Consider the following 19,465-nt stretch of genomic DNA (forward strand, 5'->3'; position numbering starts at 1 on the left):
TCCCTCGGCCACAATACTGGACTAGCATTGAGCCTTATGAGGAAAGTCACCACATGCTGCAACATGGATGAGGTTGGGGATATAATGCTGAAGAAAATATTCTCAAGACAAAGCCCACAGTGGCAACAGCACTGCCTGAAATACTTGGTCCACATGCAAACATAAAGCGGGGGCTGCTAGGCTGAGGGCACGGGAGCTGTGGAAGGGACAGGTCCTTCTCAGACACACGCAAAGGTGCCACCAAAGATGGTGTGGCCGCTATACATTAACCTGTTCAGCACCAGCCTGGAAATGGGTAAGATAGCACGTTCTACGTTAAGCGTATTTTACTACAGGGAAGGGAGGGAAATAAAAAAACAAAAGCATGACATTGGGCAAAGAGTTCTTAGGTAAATCAAAGGATCATCCGTAAAATTTTTATTATCTCGCCAAAATTAAAACCTTTTGCACTTTAGAGAACACGGTTAAGAAAATGAAGTCCCAGGCTGGCGAGATGGCTCGGCTGATAAAGGCATTGCTGCTAAGCCTGGTGGCCCAAGTTTCCATCCCCAGGACCCACGCCGTGAGAGAACTCTCAGAAGCCACACACACACCACGGCACGCACGTGCCCACACACATGCATACACTGTAGATGCAGAGGAAGCCCCGAGTGAGTTAAGTCCCAGGGAAATGTTTCACTGACAGTCACAGCCATATCTAGGACTCCATACCCTCAGACCCATGGAGAAAATGGCAAAGCCTCCCCTCTGGACTGTGTGTGGATATCGCTAGTGTGGGAAGAAATGTCTACCATAGCTCACCCCACCTCCCCGACAGACTGCTCCTACAGAGATTAGCTCAGCCTGTCCCCTGGTTCCAGCTGCTCACCATAACCCTGTCTCCCTCTCTGCATGCAATCACCCACGGTCTCCCCTGACTCAGCTACATGCAGTAAGAGTTAGGGGAGGACGCTGTTTCTCCAGCCAAGAGCCCAGACCACCCGACCCTGCTTTCTTGTCTCTGTGTCTGTCTTTTCCTTATTCCCTCAGCTCCCCAGTCAGGTGGGTCCCTGGAGCTGTCTTCATGTGGCAACATACAAAAATAAAGAGAAGTAATTTTAAAACATTAAATTTTGATTTTTTCCACTGGGGTGGTGTGATGGTTTATCTATACTTGGCCCAAAGGGTGGCACTATTAGGAGGTGTGGCATTGTTGGAACAAGTATGTCACTGTGGGCGTGTGCTTTAAGACCCTTATCCTAGCTGCCTGGAAACCAACCTTCTCCTAGAGTCCTTCAAACATGTACAACTCACAGCTCCTCCTGCTGGATGCTGCCATGCTCCGATCTTGTTGATAACGGACTGACCCTCTGAACCTGTAAGCCAGCCCCAATTAAATGCTATCCTTATAACAGTTGCCTTGGTCATTGTGTCTGTCACAGCAGTTGAACCCTAAGACAGGTGGTGATGAGACGACTATGTCATCAGCTATATATAGCACACTACAGCTCGAGTTTCCAGACTGACAGCTCTGCGCAGGTTGAGGAAACAGGGTATGGATGGAATCTCTGTAATTTCTGATCAGTTTCACTACAAACCTAAAACTACTCTAGAAACTACAATCTATTAAAACAAAGAAACCACAAAGAGATTTGTAGACTATTATCTAAGAATATAAAAAGGTCTACAATTCAGTAAAACGATCCAATTTATAAGAGCCATGAGATGGGCAAAAGACCTGAACAAATACTTCTATCGCAGAAGTATAAGAATAGTTAAGTTAATGAAGCCCCCTAAAAAGACACTCAACGCAAGAGCTCATGACCCAGGTCCAGGTCCCAGCATCCACATCAGGAGGTCCCCAACCCCTGGGAACTCCAGCCCCAGATCTGATATCTTTACTGGACTCCACAGGCCCTACGTTCAGATACAAACACAGCACACAAATGTGAACATTTACAGAAAATCAAAAGCTGTAAGTCTATTTTATAACGCAGTACTGGTTACATTGGTTATCGCTGGATGTTGCACTGAAAGTGAAAACTGAACGGCTTTGTGGGTGCTCACCATTAACATATACACTCTGAAGTGCACTGGGCCGCAGGAGTCTGCAGCACTGAACTATGATCTAAGCTCTATAAGAGGCTAGAGACTTGGGCATCAGTGATGTCTTCTGTTGAGGCTCAAGAAAAGCTTGTGGAAGGCAGAGGTAATGATAGTTACTGTTAGTAAACATCGTGTTTTACAGGAAAATGCCATTCTGACTTCCCACTTTCTGGGTTTTGAGATGTATTTCTCTACACCAAGCAAACGCATCCTGTATCAGTCTGTCAGCACTCACAAATCTCTTGCTATGGCCGTCCACATCTTCTAGCATCTGCATGACCCGGCTACTAGTAGCAAATGCTTCTGCCAGTTTCTTGGCTGTGAATTTTTTTGGTGCCTTAGGCATAATGACTTCTTCCTCTGTTTCAACTGCTTTCCTTCTCTCTTCCTGTATTTCCATCAGTCTTCATCCTGACAATCTCATGAATGTCTTCCCCATTGATGTTCAATTCCAGTCGTTTCCCTTGTTACTGACCATATCAACAGCATCTTAGTCAAAGCCTTTGAGTGGACTCACATCTTCAGAATGCTCTTCCAGAAGCAGTTCGCACACTGCTGGGTGACTTCTCCTCATGCAGCAGCAACGTTCTGGATAGCACACTGGGTACCTTTCCAAACCCCTAGGAGTGTTTGGAAAGACTCCATGGCTTCCTCAGCTTGGGTAGATGCCTGGTGTGAACTGTGTGCTTCAGAAGCAGCTATCGCACCGTGGTCCATTGGTAGGGAAAGCATGGCAGTGTCAGTAGCAGGTGCCCTTTCACACCAGGATGCATGTCAACCAGCTGCCATCAGTGCCTGGAGCATCATCTGGAATCAGAAGGATCGTGAATGGGATGCTGCTTTACCTATGATATCTCTAGCTTGTGGAATAAAACAGTTCAGAAACCAATCCTCACTCACAGATGATGTCATCCACTGTCTTGTTATGGCAATAGAAAACCGGACGTGTGCGCTGGCTCATTCTTGAATGCTCTAGGATTCTCCAGATGGGAGGTGAGAAAGGCTTTAGTTTGAACCCCGCCACATTCCCTCCCAAATGCAGAGTTACATGGTCTTTGAGTCCCAGGATTATCTTGCACTCTGGATGAGCATACCCACTGGGATATGCTTCCAGAACAAGCAGGCTTCATCAACACTAAATATCTGTTCTGGTAAGTAGTTCTAATCCACAATTACCCTGTGCAATGCTTCCTTAAAAGCTTCAGCAGTCAATATCAGTAGCTATTGCCCACAGTGACCTCAATAGTATGAAAGTTGTGATGCTTTCTGAAGCGCAGCCATCAGCCATGGCTGCCATAAACACCTGTTACATGTAGGATCGCCGTAGTCTCTGAGCATGTTGGAAAGGCGTACCTGTCTCCTCAGCAGGCTGACTGAGTCTCCTCTCTAGAGTAATCGCCTTCCTCCTTTTCTTCACACGTAAGCAGGATACACAGAAGGGCATTGTGTAGACATGATGGGGTACAAAACCACAACATCCAAAGGCACCGGCAACAGATACTGTAGAGATTTCCCTTGTGACCCCATGGCTGACTGGGAGCCACAGCCAGGCACTGTGACCTGCCATTAAGACACCTTCAGCCAGGGAGAGGACCAAAGGCAACATCTAAACATTATTTAATAACATTATATATTTAATAACTTTTTATTTTAAAAAAACTGAGAAATATGTATTTATTTCTGGAACTTAACTACCCACTCCATTTCCAATGAATACCAAAGAAAGCCCAAGGACTAAAGCAAAGCCCCTACCTTAAGCTGCAATTTTAACCACTGCCTTTTCAATTCAGTAACTACCAAACATACACCTGCACCACAGCTAGAGACCACAAGTCAGCCTGCACCACTCAGCTAAGTGTTTGAAATGGAAAATGGAAACACAGCCAAGTTCAGATTTTGTTTGCTCTGCACTGACTACAGGTTGTAATTATTATTATTATTATTATTATTATTATTATTATTATTATTATCATCTCTATGTATCTGAGTGCTGTTTTCATGTACCCCAGAAGAAGGAATAAGATTCCATTACAGATGGTTGTGAGCCACCATGTGGGTGCTTAGAATTGAACTCAAGACCTCTGGAAGAACAGTCAGTGCTCTTACTCAGAAACATGAAGTTTGGGGCTGGAGAGATGGCTCAGAGGTTAAGAGCATTGTCTGCTCTTCCAGAGGTCCTGAGTCCAATTCCCAGCAACCACATGGTGGCTCACAACCATCTGTAATGGGATCTTAGCGCCCTCTTCTGGTGTACAGGCATATCTCCAGGCAGAACACTGTATACATAATAAATAAATCTTTAAAAAAAGAAGCATGAAGTTTAATATCACTCATCTACATAAGCCATCAGCTACTGTTACGGCGGTAAGCACCAACATCTACTGTGTGCGATACTATAACAGAGCATAGTTAATTTTGTTCTCATCTCACTTGTATTTTCTGAAAATACAGATTTGCCACCTAGAAAACGACTTGAATGTTTCACTTCAAAAATGTACTTGTCAAAATATTTTTGTACATTTTGATCAGGCAGCCCTCAAATTTGTTCCTTTATAGGTCAAACACAAACTTAAGATGTTCTGAGCTATTTAATTAGCAAGGCGGACATATGGTCTCCAACTTCTGATGGCCCACCTTATAATTTCTCAATTTCATCATCATAGACAGATGAGATGCATTTAGGACCTGTTGTTCAAATCTTAAGCTTTTCATAAGCTAGCAATGCAGGTCACTGCTGTCTCTTGGTGGTCGGTAGTGGTGACCAGTCCTGGCTCTTGAGTCACACAGTGTAGAGAAACTACCTGTGCAGGCAGGTAGGTACAGTGGACAGCGCAGGCTGGTAGGTACGCTGGACGGCTATTATTCTTTGAAGCTCTGTGTTTTCTGTTTTGACATTCTTTTCATGTCTGGAAAAATGCATATCTATGCGTCATAATAAATGCAATATTTTATTTAAAGAGGGTTTGTGTGAGGAGATTCTGCTCCACCTTAGACATTCTGGGTCTGGTGGCATAATCCAGGGAAACTACTGTATTCAGTCCATTAGTAACACCAGATGCATTGTCTGTTCAGAGTTGAGGGTCAAACCAAGGGCCACGTGTCCTGCTAGCCAAGCGCCTGCCGCTGGACTGCCTCGCCTTGCCCTTTAAATGAAGTTTTGATGTAAAGTTTGACTTTCAGTGCATTTATCTGGACATAATCCTACCACAAGTTACTAAGTATCCATACCTGAGATGGCATTTGGCTTTGAATCTATATATGCATATCACAGACAAACACAAACACACCCAAGTACATGTATTTTCTTCCCTCCATGACAAAAAAGTTTACTTAAAATATGTATGTTACTACAGTGCTAGCCAGAAAAAAGAAAAATTGTTTTCATTTTATATTTAACTGAGAAATAAAACTGGGCTCTTCTCATTGCTTATCCTAGGTGGCTGTTTCAAAGAATAAAATGCTAATTTTGTTTTCTTCCACTCTTGGCAGGAAGAACACTATTTAACCTAAGCCCTAAACACCCAACCTCATCAAACAAGTTCCTTGCTTTAGCACCAGGAGTCACATTTTTAAATAAAGAGACTCTAGTATGGGGAAATGCATGCTAACAACAGAGGGCATTATAACAGGTGATATCCCTATTTTAATGCCATCTGTGTTTCTTTTAGAAAGATTTTGCTACTATGGCTGCCCAAGAAAGAAACTTACACTACAGTTGCCATTTCTAATGCTTTATAATAAGCAAGGAGCTGGGGAGATATTTGGTGGGGAAAGCTCTTGCTCTGCCTTGGGCATCTGCAACCCTTAATGAGGAGACAGGGACAGGCAGACCCCCAAGGGTGCTCATGTCCAACCAACCTAGCCAAAACAGCAGGCTAACACAGTTAAGGAGAAACCAGGTCTCAAATCTGTAAGGCAGAGAGAGATAGAGCCTGACATTTGACTGGACTGGGGTCGGCCCTCATACCAAAAGTAACATATACAAACCCACACATACACTAATTAAGGCCAGCAAGTGCATGAGGACTTGAATTCAGTCTTCAAAACCCACATGGTGGAAGGAGAAAACTAACGCCAGCGAGCATCTTCTGACAGACAGACGGACAGACAGACAGACAGACGGACAGACAGTTGGGCACTCCGGCAGGCAGGCAGGCAGGCAGGCACACGCGCACACACACACACACGCGCACACACACACACACACACACACACACACGCACGTATGTACACACAGTCACATCTCAACTATCACCCTTGGAAAAGATAGCAGTCCCATTGCTTACTACTTTTGAATTCCACTAAACTTCTCAAAAGAATAGATGTCCTCTGCATCATCTGAAACAATCTCTTACTAGAACCAGGTAGGCAGGTAAGCAGTCTGCTAAGACCAGGGGAATTTCAGAGAACAAAAGAAATCAGTCTGCACACAGGTGATAGAACAGAAGCTTGTGAGGGAGTAGTCTAGAAAGTGCAAACAAATGCCCAATAAATGTCTGCTGAATGTTGACATTTAACACTGGAAATGAAAAGGCTTGTTTTCACTTCGATCGACCAAATGCCAAGGCCTGAATGTACAAGACAGAAAGGATGACATGGGAATGCCTTTGCCAAAGCCAAGTCCTGTACGTTTAAAGTGTGTTTTGTTACCGACCCGGGGTCTCATGTATTCATTGCAGCCTGGCTTCAAATTCTCTATGTATCTGAGGGTGGCCTTGAACTCCTAATTCCTGCCTCCACCTCCTCCCCAGAGCTGGAATTGAGGCATGCACCACCATACCCTCCTTGTTTGGGATTTTGCTTGATTTCGCCAAGTTTTAACAGAGCTTCTAATATTTCGACTTTACATACATCTACTGTGAAAACACTCACAGTCGTCCTCGAAGCCTATAACCCTAAACATTACTTTCCTTGCCAAGTGCACTGTGGGAGATCTTTACAGATATCCACCTCACCAGCCAGTTAAGTGACTTTTCAGTAAAGTGACTTTGCCGGCAGCTCCCTCGATTAGTAGCCATCCAGAACAGTTAGCTCACTGCGCCCTCAGTGTCACGCATCTCCAAAGTTCTACGGAAGGGTGGTGCGCACTCGACGAGGCGGGCGCGCACCCAAGGTCGCACTGCCAGCGAGCGGCGGGCAGACCTCAGCAGTCACTGTGACATCTCACGCCCGCGGCTCACCAAGTGAGTGTTCCTAGCAAAGGTCCAAGGGCACGGACATGGGTGCACCTCGCACGGCTGGCGTGGGAAGCTGAAGAGCCGCATCCTCCCGCCGCAGGCTCCCGCATGCCGGGAGGCTGATGGACACCCGACACTCACCGCCACTCAGCCCTCAAGGGAAGCACTGAAAGAAGCCACGGACGCGGAGCCCGCAACTCCCTCAGGAGTAAGTTCCAGCCCCGACTCTCCACGCATGCGTCACCCCGCATACATTGCCCCGCCTGGACGGGTCCACTGTCCCAGGCTGAGGGGGATGCAGTGCCATTCCACCGAGGCTCGGCGCGGACAGCACATAGCGCTCACTGCCAGGAGGAGTTCAAGGCGAAGGACACTATTACTTACCTGATCCTGTCCGTAAGTAGAGCGACTCTGGGGATCCAGAGCGTTTTCCATCCGGCGCCCACAGCCGCAGCCCCTGGGCAGCCGAAGCAGTGCGGAGACCTTGTTAGCTGGGCGGGGCCCGAGCGGCCATTGGCGGCTTCGAAAGCGCCTCGGCGGGAAGTGCTGCCGGCGCGGTGGGCGATGCGGACTGGTTAGGTAGGCTTCAGCGATACCGGTTGGGACTCGGAGGGCGGCAGGAGGACTACGGGAGCCAGGCCTCAGATCTCTACGGGGGCCTTGCCACAGCGCAGTCCCGCCACGCGATCTCGGCCTAGGAGTGACACTAGTAGAGCCCAGGTACAGACCAAGAGGGTGGTGATGAGCGTCCGTGGCGTCACATCCGCCCGGAGTGGGGCGGGGCTTTTCCTGTGCCTTGGTGTCTGCGTTGTGGCAGCTCCGGGCTACTGGCTCAAGGGCTGCTTTACTTTCATTCCTAGGTTCCGTTCCGACTCGGCATCACCTTCCTAATTTCTTGCCTCGCGTCTGTTTTTGTCCGTGCCTCTTGTTGCTTTACTCCTTATGCTCCCTGCGCGTCTACGAGATCGATATTGTCATGTGTTCATTCAACAACCGTGTCTTAGCAGCAACCACCGTGAAGCGCTAGAAAAATGAAATTGAGATAGTAACGGGGAAAGTTCACTCAAAGGCTTGCTAACTTTGTTAATGTTTTACTCCCTTTCTGTCAGTTCTTTTAGGAATGCCATGCTCCATATCACTCAGGATTAAGAATCTTCGGGAGTGCTAAGGAATGTTACATCTTGCCTTTGGGCACCCCATCCCGAATGTCCTGATCCCCGAAGCTCATAGCCGCATCTAGCCTGGTCAGTACTGGGATAGGAGAAATGCCTGCTTTGCATACACCCTCCTCCAATTTACCTCATCGATGCCCAGGAAAGCCCTCCTAGATGTTCTCATGGACAAGGTGTTGGTTTAATAGTTGACAGACCGTTGAACCATATCATTCCCATGTGCACACTGCTTAGGAAGGGTATCCAGTCATTCTTCCTTCAGGTGCATATGAGATTGTTCTTGGGTGACCAGACTCACTGTATGATTTAACTAATGTTCACTGACATTGTCAGGATCAGAGAGCTCCCGGCCCTAGCAGCACGAACAGGCTAGGCTCAGTAGGCCAATGAAAGGATAAGTAAATAAAATGCAGAAAAGAGATATGTATTCAGTGTGACGACAGTGGGATGAACAAAGAGGTCTAGTGACCCACACACCAAGTGTTGAACCCTGAAACAGAAAGTAGAAGGTATACACAACTGGTCCTGGTCACAGTGTGACCCTGCCCTTCTCTGAGCCATCGTTGTCCTGGTTTCAGTCTCCTCTGCAAGAGGGTCTGACAGGGAGACAGAAAAGCTCCCTCCGACTGGCACCAGGTGTCAGCCTTTCCTTCTCCATTAGATTCCTGGGCAAGTCTCCATGTCTCTGTGTCTGTTGTCTCAAAGGGGAAGCTTGCAAGTGACTCTCCTCAGAATGGCTTTGCTCCTGCCAGGACAGTTATAACAGGGCCATAGGTTTTAGAGACGTAGTCGTGAATAAGATCAATATAGCCCCTGTCTTTGACACAAACAAAATTAAAATAAATTTAAAATAAATTTAAAATTAACTTATATTAGCCATGGTAAGATTATAAAACTGATTGCAGGTGGTTCTGTGAAAACAATAAGCAATGGAAGATTGGGGGGAAAATACTATTGGATGGTTGCAGTAAGCTTCCAGGAGAAAAGCCAAGCTGAGAACTGAATTAGCACAGGAAATTATACAGACCCTCCAGTTGAGGGGAGCTGCAGGTACAGTGCTCTGTCCCCAGAGGGATCCTTTTGTCTTGCAGGAACTGAGACACAGTGGAACTGAGGAGGTGGGCCAGGGATGTAGCTCAGTTGTACGTTGTTTGCCTCAAGGAAGGCCCCTGAGTTCTGTCCTCAGACACACAGACACGCACACAAAAGGAGGGGAGGCAGGCAACAGGGAGGAAGCAGACGCCATGTAATACAGGGTCTTGTAGACCATGCTAAAGGTTTTGGTTTCCACTTTAAGGAAGAATGGACTCATAACTGAACAGTACAGCAAGTGATAACTCCATTTTCATAACCTTAATTCAGTTCTTTTGGGTTTTTTTAACCTAAACCATGCTATGGTTTTCATCGCCTTTTTAAATGAGCTCCACTGGAATTTGAGAGGGAGCTCCGTTAGCAGAATGCTTGTCTAACATGCATTAAGCCCTGGGTTCGTCTCTCAAACCACATGAAACTGGATGAGGTAGCTCACGCCTGCAATACCAGTGCCTGGGAAATGGAAGCAGGAGGATGAGGAGTTCAAAGTCAGCCTGGGTTATGTGAGACCCTGTCTCTAAAGATAAGGACCTGGAGAGTAGCTCCTTGTTGCTATTGCAGAAGACCCGAGTGCAGTTCCCAGCAGCCACATCAAGGGGCTCGCAGCTGCCTGTGTCTCCAGTTCCAGGGGACAAGACCCCTGTCTAGACAGGGCTACCAGCACACCCACGTTGTAATGGTCACACATATGCAAGAAAAAGTACAGTCAGTTGCATATCTTTAGCCAACCGTCAGTGGCAAGAAATTACACACAGCGCTTGAGACATTCTTACAATATTAGATGCCAGGCACAACCAGGACTCTTGTGAGGAATCATAGTCCATTTACTCTGTCCTCGGGTGTGAGGGAAGCGATACGAATGACAAAGCTGCCTTTCATCTTAAACATGGACACCAAAGGCCTTGCTTCTTTCTAGAAGACAAGCTGGTCAAGGAAATTAAAGTCTACAAAGACCTTGTTTCGTCTTCACATGGAAATCATGCCTGCTTGTTGGGCAGAGTAGGTATGCCTTTAACCCCAGCACTTGGGAGGCAGACACAGGTGGAGCTCTGAATTGGAGGCCAACCTGGTCTACATAGTGACTACCAGTATAGCCAGAGCTACATAGAAAGACCCTGTCTCAAAAAAAAAAAAAAAAGGAAATTATGCTTGTTTGCATTTTACCTCCTGAATTGGTATTCTGATTGAGGTAACAGTAGGGTTAACTGTGCCTCTTAAAAGCTCTAAAAGAAAGAGATAAAAGGCTCAGGATCTCCCTTCCCTACACCACAGCTTTAATACTTCTGAGTGTCACCTGTTGCTGACGGAGCTATCCCGTGTTTGGGGCTCACGACAAAGTGGGCACTGGATGACTTCGCCTGCAGACACATCAGGGCAATATGGTCAATTGGCAGTGCACTGAGGCACGAAAACCAAGTGCTACAGGTGTTCACACCCAATGATATTTCACAGGGCGTCAGCCATTGCCTAAAGTATTACACGGCGAGTTCCAGAAATAAGTTTCTAAGTAACTTTCACTCTATCAGTTCCATCACAGGACGGCAGAGGCCTTTATCACAGGATCGTGTGTGAGGGGCACCTAAGAAGGCAGGAGTGGTCAGTCAGATGCTGGAAGAGGCCAGAGAGCTGGGGAAAGCCATTCAGTGCGGCCCCGCATAGCCCTAGGCAGCCTCCTTGCATCTAACTTGACAGCTGTCTCCTGGACTCCTGTATCCCCATCACCAGATCAACACATCCGCCAGCCCAGGTGTGCCTCCCTGTGTGAATGCAAGTTTGCATGAGCGTGTGAGTGTCTTGTGTTCTAGAGGTAGACATTTGGGATCTTCCTTAGTCACTTTCCACCTTATATTTTGAGACAGACGCTGTCTGAATCTGCAGCCTACCAATCCTGCTAGACTGCCTGGCCAGCCAACCTCCCCACCTCAAGGCTTCTGCCCCCAACACGCACACTGTGCTCCACCACCAAGATTTGTACAAGAATGTTAAGGATCAGACTCCTTATAATGTATAGCAAGCTGTTTACTGACTGTACCACCACCTCCCTTCCCCTTAAAAGAAGAAAATCCTTGTAGGAAACTAATCGAAGTCCCACTAGACCTGATTTCCCCTGAGAGTGCATTAATCCCTTCTGAGGGTTGTACCCCTGTGACCTACCGAATCACCTTCCACTAGACTTCTTAAAAAACTGTCACCTCTCAGTACCATTAAGGTGGTATTCAGTACAAACTTTTGGAGTACAAACCCTATCCATATTATAACAGCACTAATTTTTCATTCTAAAGCATCCTGGGTATAGTTAGTGACTCATACTTCTAATTTCAGCTCTTGGGTTGAGGCAGGAGGATTACCACCACTTTGAGACCAGATTTGGCTATATAGTAGATTCTGGGCTAGCCTGAGCTACAAAGTAAGACCCTGTCCCTGGAAAAATGAAGGGGAAAAAAAGTCTAGATATTGCGGTGAAGGTATAGCTCAGTTGGTATTATATTGGCCTGATACAGGAAGCCCTGGGTTTGACCACCACTGACTAGAACCCAGCACAGTGACTCACTCCATAATCCCACACTTGGAAAATAGAGGCAGAAGGATCAAAAGTTGAAGAGTCAGGCTGGAGAGATGGCTTAGCAGTTAAGAGCACTTGATATTCTTGTTGGAAGACTCAATTCCCAGCACCCACATCAGGTAGCTCATAACCGGTAGTAACTTCCCTTCCAGGGAGTCTGACATTCTTAGCCTCCTCAGACACCTGCATTCATGGGCAGAAGCATGCAGTCACACCAAGAAATGAATGGTTAAAATAAGTATGTGTATTTTTAATGATTCAGGTGACACTTGGCCACATATTGAGTTTGAGCCCAGCCTAAGGCTACATGAGACCATATGAATATACATGCATGTATACATACACACATGCAGCTTAAAGAGGAATGCATTACTGTGCTCTTTTTGTTTTGTCCACGGGCCAAAGAGATGGATGAGAATGTTGCCGAGTTTCTCCGGAGGATCATCCTGAAAATCCCTCTGTGTGAGATGAAGACCATCCTAGAAGCCTGGGACTTTTTGTCTGAAGACCAACTGCAGAGCATAAACTTGAAGCAGAGAAAGGAATTTCTGGCCCAGGAAGTGATTCTGCTATGTGAGGTAACGCTGTTCAAAATTATCAACCAAATAAATTGATAGAGTAGACTATAGCTAGACCAGTATGGATTTTTCTTTTTTAAATCAAAGCTACAAAGAACAGTTCTGGGTGGGAAGAACATTCTTTTCAGCAGACGGGCTACAACAGTTAGATGCTCCTATGCTAAGCGCCTTTGCTGCTCAAGGCAGCCCACATGTTAAGTCCCGGAACTATGGAAACTGAGGCAGGGAAATCTACAGTTCAGGTAAAGCCTGAGCTAAATAGTGAATTCAAGATTAGCAGCATAGGAGGACTGTTTCTCAAACAAACAAATAAATAAGACAAGGTCATTCTATCCCATCTACTGTTTAAAAAAAAAGTGGAACTCAAATTAGATCCAAGACCCAAATGCAATACCTAAGACCATAAGCTATGTAGGAAAAGCAAGAGGAAAATCCTCCTGGTGCTGGACTAGGCAAAGTTTCTTAGAGCACCAAAGTGGTGGTTCATAAAAGAAAAAATAATTGATAAAATGGTAGAATTAATCACTGTTTTTCATTGAAAATGCTGTTAAGAAAAGCCACAGACTAAAGGAAACTTTCTAAATGCTGGTCCATCAAGGCAGCTAGCATGTTAGAATGTCTTGAGTCAGTAATATGAAAACAACAACAATAATAATAAAAACCAACGAGGTTAGGAAAGATGGCTTGATGGTTAAGAGCACCAGCTGCTATTCCAGAATATCTGATTCTACTCCCAGCACCAAAGTGGCAGCTCACAACTATCTGTAGCCCCAGTTCCAGGGGATCTTACACCCTCTTGTGGCCTCCAGGATACCAGGGACACACGGTACATAGACATATATGCAGGCAAAACACCTATACACACTGAAATAGTTTTTTGGACATTTGGCTAGCTCCTTCCGGACGGAAGACAATTCAATGGTAAACAAGCACACGAAGAAGTGTTCAGAATCACTAGTCATCAGATAATAATGCAAGTAAACGCCACAAAATCTGACAGCTAGCACTGGAAAGACTGGCTATACCTGTTTGGAACAGATGGGATTCTTTTCCTTCTGGTGTTGGGCATTGGACCCAGGGCCGGGAATGTGCTAAGTATGGGTGGCCTGCTGAGCTGCTTGTACCTCAAGCCCAGCCTTCATTTTGAGTTTTAGTGCTTGGGGTGTAGGCCAGGATCTCAGACATGCTGAGTTGCTGTTAACTGAGCTATAGTTTCCAGCCCTTGACAATTCTCTAGAAATCTAAATATTTGCCACTGTAGATTGAGCCATTCCACTGCCAAACATTTTCTCACAAGAAATGAAAACACAGGTGTATTCCCAGAACGGCACATATGTTAGCACAGTGCCCATATCTAAAACCCAGAGGCAGCCCAAGTCCATCCACAGGTAAGCAACAAGTTGTTTGTATTCATGTAACAGAGAACTGCTAGCAATATAAAGGAAGTGAGCTATAGATGCAAAAATATGGCTAAGTGTCAAAATAATTATGCTGAGTTAAGGAAGCCAAATAAAAAAAGAATCCAACCGTATGTTAGCATTCATATAAAACTAGGAAATTCAAATGTTATGACAGCAGAAGAATCCATAGTTGTCTCAGCACCAAGGATTGGGACAAAGAGAATTGGGGACAGGAGAAGATCTGAGAGTGAGAGCCACAAGGAAATTGGACGTAGAGTCTGTTGGGCATGTTTGCCACACTAATATGACAGTGGCCATATCTGAAAAATGTAGGCATATCATCTTACAAAATGCCCTGACAAAAGCAGTTCCAGCAAGAACAGGTTTGTTTTGGCATACGTTCCTGGATACTCAGTCCATCATGACTCAGAAAACACAGCAGCCTTGGAAGAGCACAGGCAGCAGGAGCACACTGGCCAGTCAGGCTGCATCCACCCTCAGTGAACAGGAAGTATAGCAGGCTCCCTTGCCTTTGGCCCCACTCCCAGTAACCTGCTTCCTCCAGTGAGGCCCCACCACCACCACCCAAACAGCACCACCTTCTGGTGACCAAGCGCTCCCATGTGAGCCTCTGGGGACATTTCACATGCAAACCATAGCATGTATGCAGTTTCATGTACATTCAAGAGTGGTTTTTCTGCTTTGTTTTGAGACAGTCTCGGTAGTCCTGACTCTAATTCTTTACTATCCTTCTGCCTTTGCTCCCCAAGCAATAGGATTTCTGGCTTTTTCCTGTTTTAATGTGTAAACATTAAGTGATAAATATAGAGAGTTTCAGGAGAGTGTGGTCTGAGGTAAGAATTGGAGGGGTAGCTGTTGGTTACGAAGAGACTGTATATAGATTGGAGATAGTTAGCCAAGACAGTAAGCACTTCAGGCATGCTGGTGGGATGCCCTGGCCAGGGCTTGAGGGCCTAGTGCCCCATCTCCTAATCGGTCTACCCTCTCTTTCAGGACAAGTGTGCAAGTCTTGATGACATGGCCCTTTTAGACCTCATGTGTAAGTTTTGGGGATTTCTCTTTATTTTGGGATTTTGCGCTCAGAACCACCTGTAACTCTAGTTCCAGGAATCTGATGTCCTCTTCTGGCCTCTGTGGGCACTGCATGCACATGTACATAGACACACTGAGGCCAGACATACACATAAAAATAAATAAATCTGTAAGGATACGAATTCTAAAGTCGAGGGGCCTGGTACCAAATTGCTGCTCTCTCACTGACACTGTCACTGTCTAGTGTCCTTTGTTGTTTCTCCACTCTGACCCTCAGACTTTGCCTGTCAGTGGACCCACGCAGAACAGTCAGTCCCTCTTTAGGACTGTGGAGAGTCAGGACCTTAGAGACGGGAACTGGCTCATCGTGAGTGTAGAGCATCCGTTGGTCGGCCTTACTTTGGTTACGTTTGAAAACGCACCACCGAGAATTTGTCGTTAGTGCTGCCTCTCACTTTTTGCTATGTCTTGGGTTTTGTTTTCTTCAAAATTCACTTACTAAGACGTCAGAGTGTAGACCCTAAGACCAGATTGCTCAGCTTGGTTTCATGGCTCCCCCATTGCTTGCCGTAAGTGCTGGGGGATGGTGGCTCGCATGCCTGCCTTGCTACTTCCTTTTCGTAAGTGTGTATAATAATGATCGGGATCAAGTAAGGCTGTGCTGGGATCGGATGACACTGCAGGTCAATCCCTTGGAACAGAAGCAGTTTCTCTGGATATGGGGTTTGTTATTACATTTTATTTATTGGGAGGGGCACACAAGTGGCACACCTGTAGACCTCGGGACAGGTAGCTGAAGTCAGCTCTGTCTTATCTTGAGGGCACCAGGGACCAAACTGGGGCTGCCAAGCTTGGCAGCTGGTGCCTTTAACGGCTGAACGGTCTCTGACCCAGAGCCCTTTTTAAAAAAACTAATTTGTTGTCATTATACACTGTCCTAGTTTTCTTCTATTGCTGGGATAAAAGCCATGATGAAAGCGACCTGGAGGGTGGGGTGTAAAAAAGAAAAAAGAAAAGAAAAGCGACCTGGAGAGGAAAAGGGTGCTTTATTTCAGTTTATGGTCCATCAGGAAGTTGAAATTCAGGGCAGAAACCTGGAAGCAAGAACTGAAGCAAAGGCCATTGACCAAGCAGCTCAGCAGTCAAGAGGGTCTCAAGGGAGGGAGTGAGGATTGAACTAGAAGAAAAACAGACAAAATTATGGCTCCAGACAGTACTGAGACTGAAGCCACTTTATTTTCTCCAGCCTGCTTTTATATCATTCTAGGTACATGCAGAACACATGCTCAGTTCTTAGATCAAAGACAACGTTCTCAAGCCAGTAGTAAACAAGGAGATCACACAAGATAGCAATTAAGCAAAATAGTAAACAAAAGGACCTCACCAGGTAATAATTAAGCAAAGCAGTAAACAAAGCCCATGGTCACTGTTATCTCGGCCTTCTTCCTGGCCCGAGCCCAGGGACCAATGCCAAACTCCTGGAAGCAACACTAAACGCTCTCAGACCATGAAGGACTGACTGCTACACACTGGCTTCTCATCATGGCTTACTCGGTTTGCTTTCTTATAGAAGCCAAGGATGCCTGCATAAGGGCGGCACTACCCACAGTGAGCTGGGCCATCCCATAACCAATCAATAATCATTAATAATAATAATAATAATAATAATAATAATAATAATAATGTCCCACAGGCTTGTTGACAGGCTAGTCTGATGCAGGCATTTTCTCAGTTGAGGTTCCCTCTCCTTAGATGTCCCTAGCTTGTGTCAACTTGACAGAAAACTAAGCAGTTACATTAGTTACACTGCCTATGTGACTGCAAGGGTTTCAAAGACTCGTCTCTATCAATTTTTTTCCCTGCTGTGTATGGCCAAGCCTGCCTGTGATTGTATGGCCGGGCCTGCCTGTGATTGTATGGCCGGGCCTGCCTGTGATTGTATGGCCGGGCCTGCCTGTGATTGTATGGCCGGGCCTGCCTGTGATTGTATGGCCGGGCCTGCCTGTGATTGTATGGCCGGGCCTGCCTGTGATTGTATGGCCGGGCCTGCCTGTGATTGTATGGCCGGGCCTGCCTGTGATTGTATGGCCGGGCCTGCCTGTGATTGTATGGCCGGGCCTGCCTGTGATTGTATGGCCGGGCCTGCCTGTGATTGTATGGCCGGGCCTGCCTGTGATTGTATGGCCGGGCCTGCCTGTGATTGTATGGCCGGGCCTGCCTGTGATTGTATGGCCGGGCCTGCCTGTGATTGTATGGCCGGGCCTGCCTGTGATTGTATGGCCGGGCCTGCCTGTGATTGTATGGCCGGGCCTGCCTGTGATTGTATGGCCGGGCCTGCCTGTGATTGTATGGCCGGGCCTGCCTGTGATTGTATGGCCGAGCCTGCCTGTGATTGTATGGCCGGGCCTGCCTGTGATTTAGTTGGCCTTGTTCTCTCGGTGATTGGACTCTAAGCTGGGAGGTGGGCGCAGGGCTGGAGAGATGGATCAGCAGCTAAGATCTGTTGTGTTCTGCTACCTGCGTTCTATCCACCATCCACACAGCAGCTCACAGCTGTCTCCAGCCCTGCTTGCAAAGGCTCCGATAACCTCTTCTTGCCTCCTTAGGCACGGGGCCCACACATGGTGCACTTACAGCAGGTAGACATATACACATAGAATGAAAATGATTAATTCCTTTAAAAGAAAAAAAAAAGGTTGGCTCCACAGAACACTGGTGGGAAGAGCAGGTGACTCCCACTCTTGCAGATGCTGACTGGGGTTTACCTGAGGAGAAACGTTCCTCGTCTCAGGGATACCTAGTGTGCGAAGGGGAATTAAGAGTATAGGAGCACAGTGGGACTTCTTTTTCAGTGGTCATGAAGGAAGCTTCCTTGAGGAGATGGTATTCAAGTTAGAGCCAAAAGACAGTTAGCACTAGCCAGGCAGAGCGGAGCAGCTGAGGAGGGGGTGCTACCAGGGACGGGGTGGGAGAAGAGTACCTGAGGTGCAAGAGTAGAGGCAAGCTGGGCTCCAGTGGAGGGGAACATGGAGATAACATGGAGACTTGGAAGCCACTAGAAGGCTCTCAGTGTCTCTCCTAACGATGTCAGCCCTGGACAGGTTCTGAGCCAAAACAGTCAGACGCCTGAATTTTGAAAGATCATGCTGGTTACAGCCTAAGACAGACCGGGGGGGGGGGGGGGGTGCTGAGGATTCAGACACCTGTGGGGTCGTCTGGAGAGGCATAAGGAAGAGAGGAGGGTGTAGTCAGGATAGAGAGGAGGGTGGGCCAAGGCACAGAAGGGGCTTACACCCAACCCCCTCAAAGAAGTGGGTGAGCTTGCAGGATTCTCTGCGTCTACACATGACCTAGGGCCTCCCCTTTCTGATGTGGAAGCTGCAGACGCAGGTATATCAGGCGCGTCACAGATGTGGGGTAGGCTAGCATGTGCCTGCGGCAGGTAAAGCGGTCTCCATTTGCTCTAAGTCCTCGCTGGGCCCCTCCCAGGTGACGTGCAATAGGGCTTTTGACAAGAGTTCTGACTTCCTGCTGCCACAGGCTTGTTCAGAGGCCGGGTATCGAGTCTTCCCAACTCAAACACAGAACCAGGTGAGAAAGGGTCAGAGAAAGGAAACAAGGAAGGACGGATGGACGGACAGAAGGACGGACGAACCAAATGAAAAGCATTGGGGGCTGGCATCGCACTTTGCCTTCTGACACCAATCATTCAGTGATCTGTTGCCCCACCCATTACCATGAAGGGAAGTAGGGGCCAGTAACCAGACATGCAGTAACCAGACACGCAGTAACCAGACATGCAGTAACCAGACATGCAGTAACCAGACATGCGGGCTCGGGAAAGGAAAGATGTGGAAAGTAGGGAAAGACCAGGAGAACATTGATGCCAACGTTGACCCTGAGTGATGAGTCCACATCCCCTGGAGAGAGTCAAAAGCCTGGTCAGAGGTCAGCACCAGTGCAGTATGAGCTGAGGAGGAGGATGGGAAAGAGCAGGCCTTGCTGGCTCCCGTTCCTGCTCCAGGTCTTCTTGCCTTTGAAGGGCACCTGCTTGTCACACACTTACCCCGGCTTTCATTCCACAGTGAGTGCTTTTTTTTTTTTTTTTTCCGGAGCTGGGGACCGAACCCAGGGCCTTGCGCTTCCTAGGTAAGCGCTCTACCACTGAGCTAAATCCCCAACCCCCACAGCGAGTGCTTTATGCGGGCAGGGTTAGCTGGGGCGACAGCACTGAACAAGTCCCTCTTCACAGGGCCCTGGAGGGAAGCAGGGGCAGTTTGAGGGCAAGGAGGGTAGGCCACCGAGTGGTAGCTGCTGAGAAAGAGCAGGCAAGTGGAGACTGAGG

General features: G+C 47.2%; 2 protein-coding genes across 11 annotated transcripts in view; one reads left to right on the forward strand and one right to left on the reverse strand.

Moving 5' to 3' along the window:
- Positions 1 to 7,999, reverse strand: part of Cmc2 (C-x(9)-C motif containing 2) — a 25,889-nt gene extending 17,890 nt beyond the window's left edge. For 2 of the 6 annotated variants that reach the window (NM_001402211.1, NM_001402210.1), the window contains 1 exon segment: positions 7,266 to 7,489. In NM_001402211.1, the coding sequence (NP_001389140.1) occupies positions 7,266 to 7,349 (84 nt within the window). In that variant the 5' untranslated portion in view covers positions 7,350 to 7,489. 6 annotated transcript variants of the gene reach the window in all.
- Cenpn (centromere protein N) overlaps positions 7,764 to 19,465 on the forward strand; it is a 22,509-nt gene continuing 10,807 nt past the window's right edge. For 2 of the 5 annotated variants that reach the window (XM_087594895.1, XM_087594897.1), the window contains exons 1-4: positions 8,372 to 8,506; positions 11,053 to 11,273; positions 12,495 to 12,667; positions 15,082 to 15,127. In XM_087594895.1, coding sequence (XP_087451021.1) covers positions 12,497 to 12,667; positions 15,082 to 15,127 — 217 coding nt within the window. In that variant the 5' untranslated portion in view covers positions 8,372 to 8,506; positions 11,053 to 11,273; positions 12,495 to 12,496. 5 annotated transcript variants of the gene reach the window in all.

This window comes from Rattus norvegicus, chromosome 19, assembly GCF_021556685.1.
Source record: "Rattus norvegicus strain SHRSP/BbbUtx chromosome 19, alternate assembly SHRSP_T2T, whole genome shotgun sequence".
Classification (NCBI taxonomy): domain Eukaryota; kingdom Metazoa; phylum Chordata; class Mammalia; order Rodentia; family Muridae; genus Rattus; species Rattus norvegicus.